Source organism: Falco biarmicus, chromosome 10 (assembly GCF_023638135.1).
Source record: "Falco biarmicus isolate bFalBia1 chromosome 10, bFalBia1.pri, whole genome shotgun sequence".
Taxonomy (NCBI): Eukaryota; Metazoa; Chordata; class Aves; order Falconiformes; family Falconidae; genus Falco; species Falco biarmicus.
Window position 1 is genome coordinate 24,995,170 of NC_079297.1, and position 13,551 is coordinate 25,008,720.

Consider the following 13,551-nt stretch of genomic DNA (forward strand, 5'->3'; position numbering starts at 1 on the left):
GTTGCAGGAAAGGCTGAGAGAGAGGAGCGGGAAGGAGCATGTGGAAAGCATATTTTACAACTGGGCTGCCGAGACAAGGAAGGATGAGTGTTAATGAAATGGATGGACAAGACATTTTGCTCAAGTGAGATACCTGAAGAGCTGCAAAGGGATGCAAGACCCAAGAAATAAAAAATTGCAGGATTGACAGAAGTGCTCTCTGTCCTGTCTGACTGGCATATGTAACACCCAGGGCAGTACAGCCAGGCAGGCGTTCAGAATGATCATCTTTGAACTTTTCCCTTGGCTTTACTGCCAAGAAAATTACGGACAGTTATTGTGTTTTAGTTATCCCATTATATAATCCTAGTGGAGATAAGGCTCTGGGGTTTTTACCACAGGGTACGTAAAATAAGCTGTAGAATGAAGCCGAGCTTTGATCTTGCTTCTCTCCCTCATGGTATAAACGATACAGATGCCTTGTCTCCATTACTGCTTCACAACACAACTACCAGTGGAGAAAACTATGCACACAAAGATATGAAAACCCCTTTCTATAAAAGCAACACTGCATCTGATGGGAGATCTCAGCCCATTGCTTTGGAATAAGGTTCTTACCAACTATGATGGAAAGAAGCTGCCTCCCACTGGTATGTATCTTTTAAACTATTACATGTCATCACCTCACAATCTTGAACGTATTAATCTTCACAATATACACAGTCAACAGTAAAATGCAGTTACTCCCATTTTGCAGAGAGGAGCATAAAACAAAGTGGCAAAAGGGCAGGCCTGACTCATAGTATTACAATTCCAGATGAGGACACCAATGCCGCCAGATTCCACAGGGGAATCAATTTTCTGCCTCACCTTATACCAGAAACCTAATAACTGGTATTGTCATATAGATGAAAATGCAAGTGGATTCTGTGCATGTAAAAAAAAAAAAAAAAAGAAAGAAAGAAAAAAAGAGAGACAGAAAGAACAGAAAGAAAACAAAAAAAAAAAAGGGGGGGGGAAAGGAAATAACAAAAGAAGTTTTCTCTGTGTCTGAAATATGAAAGCCTGAGGCCAAAGCCAGTAGGTCCTCACACAATCAAAGCTTCCAGTTTCAATGACACTGCCAAAGAATGCAAAATCTGCTTTCTCAGATAAATACCATACTGACTTCTACAAGAACTATATATATGCTATAAGAAAGCCCCAAGGTAAATTACTGAGGCTGGAAAAAACCCTATTTCAAAGGGTTAGAATTCTTCTGTTGCAAATGTTAAACCCAGGATCTATGTGATAAAGTAACATCATCATGAAACACCTCTTAGATACAAGGAATGCCAAGTGGCTGCCAATACTATAAGATCACCACATGAAAGGGTGAAAACACACGAGCAGCTTGCTTGTTTTGGCTTTCTGCAGCACTGAGTTAGCATTTTCAAGTGCCAAGCACTGGGCATGGACTCTGGCTGTATCAAAGCAATACTTTGAAATGACTCAAAGTCCAAAGAGGAACTTGGCTAGCCAGGCACTGCTCTCAGCAGCGCGTTCAGGGTAGACTTTGGAGGTCTGCGCTCTCCAGAAGGCAATTCTTTTTGTGGAGCTGCCTGGCATCGGTACTAACAGAACCTCACTGAACAGCCGTGCTGCCCAGGCTTCCCTCCAAGGACTGCAGCACTGGAGGACCACACCGCCCACCACTGCACAGCCTCCCACTGCCCTTACCTTGCTTGTTCCTCCTCCTTCGCAACACTGACATTTACAGGTTATCACAAAGAATGCTCCAAAGTTGAGGAAGTTGTCTGTGTCTCTTCCCCCAACCTATGTACCAACCCACCTACTTCTGCTACCGCTTCTTACTTCCCGGTCCTGCGATTACATTCCGAGAAAAAGGACAGCTTTGAGCCCATAAAATCTAGTGCTGCTTTCTAGAAATAAGAATGATAAAACTAAATTACAGTAATATGGCAGTATCTGAAAGCCCCAATCCCACATGCACAGCAATAAAAAGGATGAAAATGTTCTTTAAAATTGGGCTGTAGAAATCAGAGGAGGTCAGAAGGAAGATAAAAAGAACAGTATGGAGAAAATGCAAAGGAGGGTGAAAAGACTGAAAACGTAGAAGCTCTTCTATTTAAAAATTCCTTTTGTAAATCCAAATGTTCTTTACTTATCTCTTGAAGGGTCAGCCACGGAACTCCAATGGAATAAAACGATGCTATTAAAGGCATGTAGAGATGTGGCCATCATACAGCAGGCAAGAGACAGTACACTGAGGGAGGTAAAGCCCGAGGACAAAGCTACGCTTTCAAAGGTTTTCATATAATGCTGTAAATTCATTGTAACGTTTCTTGAAGATCAGTTGCATGAGTCACCTTCACCTCTGAGCATTTCTAGTGCACATGGTGACATGGCAGTACGCAGCCAGCCTACCAGTGGCATTTATAACAGGAGCATCCTGCACATTTAGATACATTCCTTGTATCTAAATCCCCCTCCTTCATTTTAGCCTTCTGCTGTTGCAATTTAATTGCCCTCAAATGTAGCGATATGCTATCAAGGCACTGCTATCAAATACAGCAGAATGTGAAACGTCTTCTACCCAAAAGGCATTGAGTGTGTCCGAAGTTAAAATGCCAGTACCCTAACGCAAAGGGGCAATCGTGTGAAGACCACCCCCAAAAAATTCTCTCCTTCCAAACATCATTATTGATTTTGCCATCCTGTATTGTGGGAAGAAGGACTTCCACCATTCCCAAATATGTTGTAGCTTTCAGCACTGCTTTAAATTATGGTAAACCCAAAATACAGCGAGCAATAGTTTTGGCTGTGGATATAAAACCCCACAGTGTCAACTAATGGGACACCGCATACATTCCTACCAGGTGCCACCACCCCCTCAGCACACACGTAAGGCTACACAGTCCTTGCTGTGGAATGACAGAATCTTTTTCCCCCAAGGTAATGCAGAAATACAGCAAAGTCTCCAAATTTGTCTTAATTAACAGAATCACACTGAGGCTAGAAACAGCACATCACATGAGGACAAGTGAAGTAAGCAGGGGGGGGGAGGGGGGGAAGGGATTTTCAAGTGCTCTAATTCAATTAGGAGGCAGTGACTGACACTTGGACAGGAGAGGTTAACTGGGGTCACCAAAACGCAGTAATTCCTTACCTAACCAGTCATTAAACTTCTTAACCTCTGAGGGCAGTCCCAGTTCGGTGAAATCGCCTGTGTGGAGAAGGATGTCCCCATAAGGCATCTGGATGCCATCTGTTCTGGAGTGTGTGTCTGAGACGCAGACAAATCGCGTGTGGCCCGCTGGTTTTGGAGTGTCATATGGGATAGGGTCGACCCTAAAGCAGACACATAAAGATCTCGTAACAGTTACAAGGTTAAAACCCTCACATCTATTATTTCAGATATCAACACAGAGCTATCTCTACAAAGCGTGCATGCACACACACATCCATTTACACACACCATGCTGGAAGAAACGATTCTGTAAAGCAACACAGCCAAAAATCCAGAAGGAATCACAGTGCTTCTTAAAAACTTACCTGGCAAGAAGGGAAGATTAAAAAATACAGAAGATATGGCCGGTTTCTGATATTAAAGTTAATTTAAACATTGGGAAAAACTGACATGTGAGACTTTGAATTCAGATATATTTTTCCACCCTTTACTTTACACATGAACAGGTACAACAGGTCTCGCAGGTGGGCCAGCAACAGGCTCTCACTTGAGCTGAGCAGCTCAGCAGCTGATTTTGTTCGAGGGCATAGGAAATCCTACAGATTCCAGCAGGAATATTTGTTTACACACAAACAGGTACATTCAGGAGTGCTTTGATGAAGCCTGGAAATTGCAGAACTGAGACTAATGACAACTTCTTACCCTCATACAACGTCCTGAGCTCATCTTCCCAAAATCTATAAAGTCAGGAACTGATACAGCAGAGTACTAAGGAACCATAGATAAAACATTTTTTTTCTATTATCAATGATGTTTAAAATGTAGTTCAGTTGGTTATTTGCAACCTACGTTTGTTAATGTGATCTTGTTAACTATATGCAACCCATCACAGAAGTTTGGTTTTGAGGTGTCTTTTTAAAAAAAAAAATAAGCAGAATAGAGAAAAATAACAGGGAAGAGAAGTGCTTTACACATGCTTAGCGGGTCAGAAGTTCTAATGTGCAACAGAGTAACTTAAACTCCAAAAAGCAATCCATCGCCTGTTTTGGAATAGCAATTATTTCTCTGCAGAGATTTACCATAATTCGATTTGCTCAATTTAACTCAAGATTTGAATAGCACAGCATACAGATTAAACCCCATCCCAACTCCACAAAACTTCAACCCATTCCACCGATGTGCCACTTTGATCATTGTTAGAGCTTAGCTTCAGCTAGAACTTTTGGGGTGTTTAGGAGTTATGTCAGAGTAATACTTCACTTATATCTCAAATCATGCGAGCAGTGAAACCGAGCTCTGAGTATTCTAAAGCACCCAAAATAATGCTGTTCTAAGACTTATTGGGACAAACTGACACAACATCCAAAAATCAGTGTCTGACAGTAAAAAGAGATATTAAACAGGTTTTATTAGTTTTGCTCCCCATCCTGAATGAAAAGAAAAATAACTGGCACACATCACTGTAAATCTGTTTTTCTTAAATCCCCACAGCTGTAATGCGACGTATGATTAGCAATAGAAAATAAAACACAAATCCTAGGCACATGGAGACTTTTGAAGTATTCCTTTATTTACTGGACTGTATTTACTATTTTTAGTAAACTACATTAGTATTTATTATATTTTGAAATGTGTAAAAACTTCCACAAGTGTCTTGAACTGTAGCTCCCTGCACAGGTGAGAAAGACCAAAAGCATCCTCCAAGGAGCAATTCAGCTCCCAACAGTGGGGAGTTTACAGTGGTTCAAGAAATCAAACACTGTACGGGTACGTACTGGTTTCCAATGGGAAAATGTCCACATGAACGCACTTACTAACAAGATTTTACTAAGTCTTTTGTATTTGGTACAATGTTTAATAACAGCTAAAATTTTCACATGGGGGAAGGGGGAAAGACACTATTTGTTAGACTGCACTTTCCCAGGTACCATAATTTAAGCACGTCCAGTCCAACTGTATTTACCATAAATATACCACATTGGTATACCTGGCTGCCACAGTCCACTGAATTAATCTGAGAAATTCAGGCTTTAAAAAATGTGGACTTTAATATGGCCTTTACTTTAAAAGCAGGTTTTACTGCAGGCTGGATTGGTTTGGAGAGGAAGTTTGGTAGATAACTGGTTTTGGTATTGCATCTCCTATTCCACCCAAAGCACCAGGTACAATTAGTTGAGCCATACAACTGGTTACCACTACAGGAACCCACTGCAAAAATCTGACGTCCCACAATCAATGGATTCTTAGTCTTTGCAAGGGTCAGATATTAAGAAGGTTATTATTACAGAGGAAAATTAATTTACCCATTGAAATCACACTGGCAAGCTGGGCAGAACTGTAATTATAGACCGCTTTTGTGTTTGGTGTTTTCCTCCCAATTACTCGAAGGTAAGCAGAAACTTCTTCAATAGTATGTCACACAGTAAACACGGGGGTCTCCATGTCAACACTTCCAAGTACGTTTGCTCCAGACAACACAAAACCCAACACCAACTTCCATCACTACCACATACCTTATTCAGGTGGCCTCTGCTCAAGATATGGACCACCACTGCCTGCATCCTGGTAGTCCAATACTGTCCATACACAGCAGTTACGCTTTTGCTATTCTCTGCAGCTTCCCGACAACCCCTGTTTTGCTTTAGGCAACCCCTATAGGAGCATAACACCAAAATTTGGTTCAGGATTTTTCTATTCATGCCATGACTGATTTACAGAAAATTCTATAATCGAAATACATTAAGTTCCTGACCCTTCTTTCTCCTCTTTACAAACACTACAATGTTGCCAAGTAACCTTTTTTCTAAATCTTCGCTTAATTTCTTCTCTTATTCAGTAGTGCTTGCCCACTAAGTACTTGAAAGTGAGATACTGAAGGTTATTGTGTTCAGCCCATCAATTTATCCTACTCAAAACAGTCCTTCAATAGAAACTTAATAAAAGTGGTGTTATTGCCAGTCCTAAAGGCTCAAGTTTTCTTTTCATCCAGAGCTACAGTACAGCAAACAGTAATGCGAGATTTTTCTTTTTTACTACATCATGAGAGGATTGGCCTCTGAACCCGTGAGATGAGCTGCCGCAGGAGGCCAGGCACTACCACCCTTTCACAGCTTTCGGTGACACACTGCTCGCTAGCAGGCTTCCACCTGGGCTGCCAACGCCACCCCTTCTGCTGGTGGTCTGCTCACCTCACAGCCCAACACCTGCAGCTTACAAACCAACATTTCCGAAAGCTCTGTCATAGTTATGCGCCTGACCCTCACTGCAGTTCAACAGGAGATTAAAATAGTAATTTCAGCCACCAACAGTCTCTGCTCAATCAGAGCACATGCCTAAGAGATTCAACATATCCTTTACCATTTGCTCCAAACAGTGCATCCAGCTAACCTGGACAGTCTCCATCACCACCAATACTTTATTTTTTCAGTCTTGAGCTGGCAGGCTGAAACACTTGACAGATTACTTGATCACTGCACTTGGGAAAGCATGGTCACAAAAAGATGCCAGAATAATTTAGCTGTTCTTACGATAGGATTAATACAGAAATCAGGAAATGGAAAACAACCTAACAAAACAGCCAAGTGTTCATACGTTAGGATTAATACAGAAATCAGGAAATGGAAAACAACCTAACAAAACAGCCAAGTATCAAAACGAATGAGAATTTTTTTTGCCGTAAGTTAGTAAATGATGTTGAGCATCTGACTTCCTTTACAGACAGCTGTTAATAGGTACTTATCTATCCTAAGAGATCTTACAACTTAGAAAACTAGGCGTTTTTCCCAAAGTTTATAAAAGACAGAATGTAATCCCCTAAAGCCGTTGAGCAATGACTGCTTTCTAAATTCATGACGGTAATGTAAGATCTGTCATATTTAATGCACTTATGACAAGGGTTTAGGAATCAGAGGGGATAATGTAATCATCATAGACTTCTATAAGGACCTTGTTTATCCAATAATTACTTGGCTTTACTAAACTGCCCTTACCATCGGTTGTTCTCATTTAGAGGAAGACTCACTCAGGTACAAACCTCATATTTACAGTCCCTCACACGCTGCTGCAGCCGAACCAAATGACAACAAAACCCAGGCTCCAATGTGGCTTGCTCAGCTATCACTAATCAGTATCTTCCTCCAAAACCACGGTTACCATGGCACTTCCAAGACAGCGGGGCCATGTAAGCAAGCAAACCCAGTGCTGCCCCTTCCTTGCCTTGCGGATGCTGCGTGCACAGCCGGGCTGCTGACATCCCAGTGGTGCTGCTCCCGGGGAACATGTGGACTTGGGAGTTCCATGCTGTCCTCATCTACTGGACAGTAAATTTCATCATGGCTTTATGCTTTAAAATCAGAGATTTAGTAAATAAGTGACAATAAGCAATGCAGAAGTCATCAAGGGGGCTTTTGACAGTGAGGTGGGGGGGCTGAATTCAGAAATTCACAGAGAAGGAAAACATTGGGCCTTTCACATGCATGGACGCAAAGGACTTGATTTAGGATGTCACGCTATGGAACAGACACATGAGCTGTGTATTTCAGCCCAAGCTTATGCTAGTTCCTCACAATTATGTCTTATAAATCAGCAGCATTAGAAAGCACCTCTGAGACAGCAAGGGCAGTGCAGCCCTCCAAGAAACAGAGCTGCAGGCAGAATTACACCAGGACCCTGTTTTCAAAGAAAATTCAGAAAAGACACAAGCACCATTTTTCTGAAAGAGCTAAAAGTTTTGATTGCAAACGATAATTCTGCATGGTTGAGTTCAAATGCTGAAAACACAGGGCTCTGGCTGGGTTAGCCGGTCCTCGGGAATGCCTGTGCTTAGAGAGCTGAACCCACAGCCTTCCAACCTCCCCGCTCTCCTGAGCTTTGAGATATGCAGACCCCAAATCCCCTCTTACAGAACAATTCCCAAGAAACCAATTCATCCAAGAAGATGGAATAAAAATCTTAAACATTAAGCCAGGAAGAATTTCCAGTTCCTAACATTGAATAAATCACACAGATTAATGTGGCACCTAGGCTGCAGAAAACATTTACAGATGCTAAAAATCCCTCCCGCTGCCCCAAACCCTTCAGCTCAAACCAGCACTATAACTGCTTACAGGCCACTACTTTTTAAGCTGGTTCTGTTGGCTTTGCTACAGGTGAGCAAGTCGGCAGTCAGCAGAGACCACCACGGACGGGATTTTACTCCTTCCCAGGCCCACCAGATGCACAAACAGTCCCATGACCTACGGCCCCCGTCCTTCCCAGACTGTGCCACATCATATGATGCCTTTTCATCTCTTAATAATTTCTCCATTGGGTTAGATCTGTGACTGAATTTGTGGGTTTGTTTTTTATGACATTTAAATTACTATTCATTATAAATCCATTTAAGCACAGACTTCAAGTCTGTGTAGCACATAAAATCCGTGTGTTGTTGTACTTACTCTACTGTTTTGGGAGTCATTTGGAGACATGCTATATAGAATAGTTAATAGATTAAAACCCTATCTATTTTACTAGCTTTTAAAAAAACACCTACTCATACTTGCTACGAATACTGTGTTTTATTTATTTACACAGTTTAGCTTCCTCTTGCAGAATCTTCATACTCTTCCTGCTACTCCTATTCTCAAAATTTGTAAACCAAACCTTTTCAAAGAACCAGTTAGCTTGGTATATTTATTTTAGGATTAAAATACAAACATTTTCTGCAAAAACTCATAAAAAAGCTTGTTTCTAAGTGCTGTTAGTTCCCCCTCCCCAGCTAAAGCAACAAAAGGTAATTTTGTTGCAACTGGAAAACAAAAGCAATATAGTATCATATTTTTTTCAATATATCTTCAGCTTTTTCTTTCTTTGAACTCATAGCTCTGTCTCTACACATGCTCCCCCTGACATGGGAAGTTCAGGAGAAGGGAAGAAGGGGAATTTCTGTGGAAACTACTTGCTACAGTACTTAAAGTATTTGTAACAGTAGCTAAATCTCAGAGCTTTGTTGTCTTGTGATAGTTGTTATTTCTCTTAGAGCCAGTCCCAAGTCCTGGCATTGGGCAATCATGTGAGACCTGTGGGTTAATTATTTTTGTCAACATACATCAATAAGCCTCTCTGTTCAAGAAAAATGCATGAAAAGCATCTGTATGCCCTGCAGACATTCAAGAAACGGAATGAAAATAAAAGATGTGCAATTTTTCTCATTTTTTAAAAAAATCTCAGGACTATTAGACCAACTTCATAATTTCAGAAAGTTTGTAATGCCACAGACCAGGAGGTCTATATCAAAATCAAACTGTAAATGTGTCTACATTTTGAAATAAGAATGTAACATCTGAATTTAAAATCTTCAGCTCAAAACATTGTCTCAAAATGTAGCGCCATTGAGTTTAGTTGATCAGGCTGACATGAACACGGACACTTCATACACGCCCAGACTCAAAGCCAAAACTCCAGCATCAAGTGTGGAGCAGATACAGTGCCCCCGTTCTTCACTATAACTTAACTCAGCATATTTTGAGCAGCTTCTCTCTCCCAAAGCTGCAAGGAACAAGCCGACTGTGCCTGCGCTGCTCTGCAGCTGCATCTCCCGTAGCTGCTCCAGATGCTGTTCCCAAATTTATAAGGCATCTTAGAACACCCAGGCATTTTCTTTTCTCCACTGCTGAAGCACACATTGCTTACAACAATCACCCTGCCAGCACCCACCTCAACACCCAGCATTTCAGCTCTCCCCGGCGCCGCAGCTGCAGGGTGCTGGCAGCCGGAGCCGCAGCAGCCACGGCCCATGGGGCAGCATCCCATGGCCGGCCGGGCAGCAGGCGCTGGCCCTGGCCCTGGCCCACCACGCTGGGACACCAGGGAAGGGGCTGCCACTGAGCACACACCAGCGCCAACAGCCCACGGTCAGCTCCAAGACTCTTGGATGACAAAAATCCAGAAAAAGGCAAATTACAGTAAGAGAGGCTGTAAGCCTGTTGGGATGGCAGCTGAGAAGCCCGTTGGGACGGCGGCTGAGACCCTGGGGACTAGCCAGGCCCAGGGGTTTTAGCCATGACTCTCCTTGGCGGCAGGCACAGCCACCCGTGGCCCCAGACGCGTGGCTGTGCGCCGCAGCCACTCCAGCCGGCTTTGCTCCCTGAGCTGGCTGGGCCCGCTGAGTCCAACACACCCCGGTGTCTTTATCTCCTTGAGTCACCTCACTATGATTGCCAGGGTAGATGCTGGTTTCCCAAGCACAGCTGCAGATCTCAATCCTAAATGAGGCTCTACATGATGAGGACCCAGTCATAGGAACTGATTAAGGCGGGGGGGGAGGGAGGGAGGGGGGGAAATGTACGGCCTGGAGAAGGGGGAGAGGTGCAGGAGAACAGGATACCTAGCTGGCAATAACCACTGTGACTTTCTTCCTTAAGAAATCCTAGTACCCATGGGTAAAGCCAGACACCACAGGTTACCATGGCTTTCTTCAGCCAACAGGGGAGCAAATAAATTGGAGAAAAAGCCAAGTGGGTGGTGGGACGGGCAGGAGACCCAGCAGGGCAAGTGCTCCAGCAGCATCAGGGAGGGGAGGCAACAGCCAGCGTGCCAGGGAAGAAAAGGACTCCAAGTCAGCAACCTGCAGGACCACCTTGGCACCTCTGCCCCACTGCCGGGGGCTCCCTTCCCACCCCACCTCGCATCCCAGAGCTCCCTGGTGGCCCCACCAGGGCTAACGCACACAAGAGGAAAGCTCAGCACGCTCCTCTTGCCCCTGGCTGCCACACAGCCCACACACCTCCAGCCCCACTGAGCGAATGCTCCTGTCGAAAGACCTGTGGTCTGAAAAATCCACTCTGGTCAGTCGAGAATTATTATCACTTTGTAACTTGCATTTAAAAATTCCTAACAAAACAGGCCTTTTAGAATTACTTTTTTTTGAAGCTGCAGTGACTATTTTAGGAAATCGTTCAGAAATAGATTAACTTCTTAGTATTTATAACTGATCCTCTGGTTTTAAAAGGGAAACTACCTTTGATGAAGAAGACAGGCAGGTTATTCAATTACGCTGTCCCTTCCAATGAAAGGCAGACACCCTGCAAATTCTTACAGCGTAAATTCAGCATATCATATAGACATGCAGACATCTCCAGCCAGAAAAACGTATGTGTGCACATACATAGAGCTGATTTTGTGATACAACACATGCTGAATGAACAAAGCAAATGCTCATTTCCTCTCAATAAACACAATAAATGTCAAAATATAGCACTGCTTTGCTTGGCTGCTGTCAGCCATTAATTGTTTAAATCATACGTATTAGTGCTTTTGTTAACTTGACTCCATCCTCCAGTATAGTCAAACACCAAGAAAACATCTGGTTTCTTCTCTGACTAAAAAGAAAGGGATGCAAATACCTTTCGACACTCTCACTGGTAAATCTTATTTGTACAAGCACACATATCTAATAACAGACTATCCCAGATTAGCTAGAAAGCCACACCTCTTCTGGAAACCTCCATGTACATGTGTCACCCATCAAAACCTTAGAAACAGTTCTGGAAACTGTAAAACAGAGGTCTGATATTTATTTCAGAAATGGCATTAATTGTGTCTTGGTGCAATGTGGGGAAAAAAAATAAATTACATTTACAAACCCACAGGAGGATTCAATGCACCACTCAGCAGCTTACTGCTAACGTTTCCAACAATTATAGCTGCAGGGAAATGATGGATCTTTTTATTACAGGTTTTGGAGCTGTTTTATTTCCAGTGAGATTTATGAGATTAAACAGAAAAGACCTATATTATCCACTGTCATCATTTGGGCAAACTTAAGAAAACCCTCCTTCATAAGGAATTCATAAGAGATCTCAGCCCAATATAAACCTCAACTAATTAAGAGTCCAACCTCTGCTAATCCCAGGTTCTGGTCAGTAGTAAAACCAGAAAGAGCTAAAATAGAGATTTTCTGTGGTGTTCTTTGGGAGCAAATAGTCAGCTGGTTTTCTTCCGAAGTACCTAACCTCCTTTGACATTAACGGGAATTCAGAAACTGAATTGCTTGAGTGCTTTTGAAAATCTTAATCATCCCTTTGCAAATTAGATTTGTTTAGTCAATGAAATACCTTCTAAAATTTGGGTATAAGTGGCCTTCCAAAGGTTAAAGAAGCAAAACAGAACTAAAAACAGTATCAACACCAGCACGAGCATCACTCTGAGGCCCAAGCAAAAGTTTCCTTCAAATAAAGCAGTAAATTGCCATTTTTATGCTGGTATGTTTTCAATTAAAAGTCATTCAGAAGCACTTTTCCCACATTCTTTTGTTTTGGTGGTGGGGGGATGCTATAATTTATGCCTTGCTCTCACCCCAAAAGAACTTATTTGCTGATAAAACTGCAGCTATAGGAGGGTATGTCAATAAGCTCTCGACACCAAAAGCAGACTTTTATTTCCCCACTATAAGCTTTCCAAACACAGACTCATTAAATATACTCAGAAAGTACAATCTAGCATCCCAAACCCCAAAAAGAAGTGAATTTAGATCCAATTTTAATTTAAGGATGACAAAATTTGAAAAACACACATTTTTATCTCTCAGCAAGAGTGAGGCTAAATGAATGTGTGGTATCCCTCCAATCGTTTCAATTGCACGAGTCATAAAACGGAGCAGACTTGTTTCCAGGGTGGAAACCACAGAGGTGGCTTTAGCTCTCGCTTCACCATTAAAACAGATTTTCAAACTGTAATACAGAAAAAAAACCCACCCCAAAACAAATAGGGGCAGATCTCCAGGATAGGTTGAATTTAATCGATTTTGCTCTAACTTGACACATCAAAAATGTCATCTTTCTCAGAAATTAGGACAATTTGTTCAGAGGCACAAATGTAGAAAACTAATGATATGACTTCTAGTCACAGGGTTCCATCAAAAAAGAATTGTATAAGCATGTATAGCAGCATATACTCCATTTTTTATGCCCATTTGTATTAAAATGAACTCTGGAATGTCCCAAAATGTACAGAATTCATAAGCATGACTCAGTTTTTCTTGGAGATTATAAAATTCAGCAAATAGACAATAACCTATTTAATAAGGCAACTGGCCTTGAAGGCACACAAAATTTTGAGAAGAACTGATTATCTTTTAGCATTTCCTACCAAATCTAAAAACTACATGTTTCAGAAACACATGTTCAGTGTTTAGACACTGGATTAAGCCTACAGCATTTGCAGAAATTCACTTGAGGTTGGTCCTGACTCGCCCCCCCTCAATATATATTTGGTCTGAAATACAGTAACTACTTGAAATTTCACCGACTTTCAGCTCAGGAAATAGAAGTGTTGGGTTTAATCCACAAGTTAAGTATACAGTGCAAGTAAGAAGCTCTGCACTTAGCCTTCTCAATCATTTTACT

At 42.0% G+C, this 13,551-nt stretch overlaps 1 protein-coding gene across 3 annotated transcripts in view; it reads right to left on the bottom strand.

Annotated features, from left to right (window-relative positions):
* The window catches only part of MPPED2 (metallophosphoesterase domain containing 2), a 108,737-nt gene that overhangs the window by 67,163 nt on the left and 28,023 nt on the right, over positions 1 to 13,551 (bottom strand). For all 3 annotated transcript variants that reach the window (XM_056355035.1, XM_056355036.1, XM_056355037.1), the window contains exon 3: positions 3,149 to 3,330. In XM_056355035.1, coding sequence (XP_056211010.1) covers positions 3,149 to 3,330 — 182 coding nt within the window. The remainder of the gene's footprint in view (positions 1 to 3,148; positions 3,331 to 13,551) is intronic.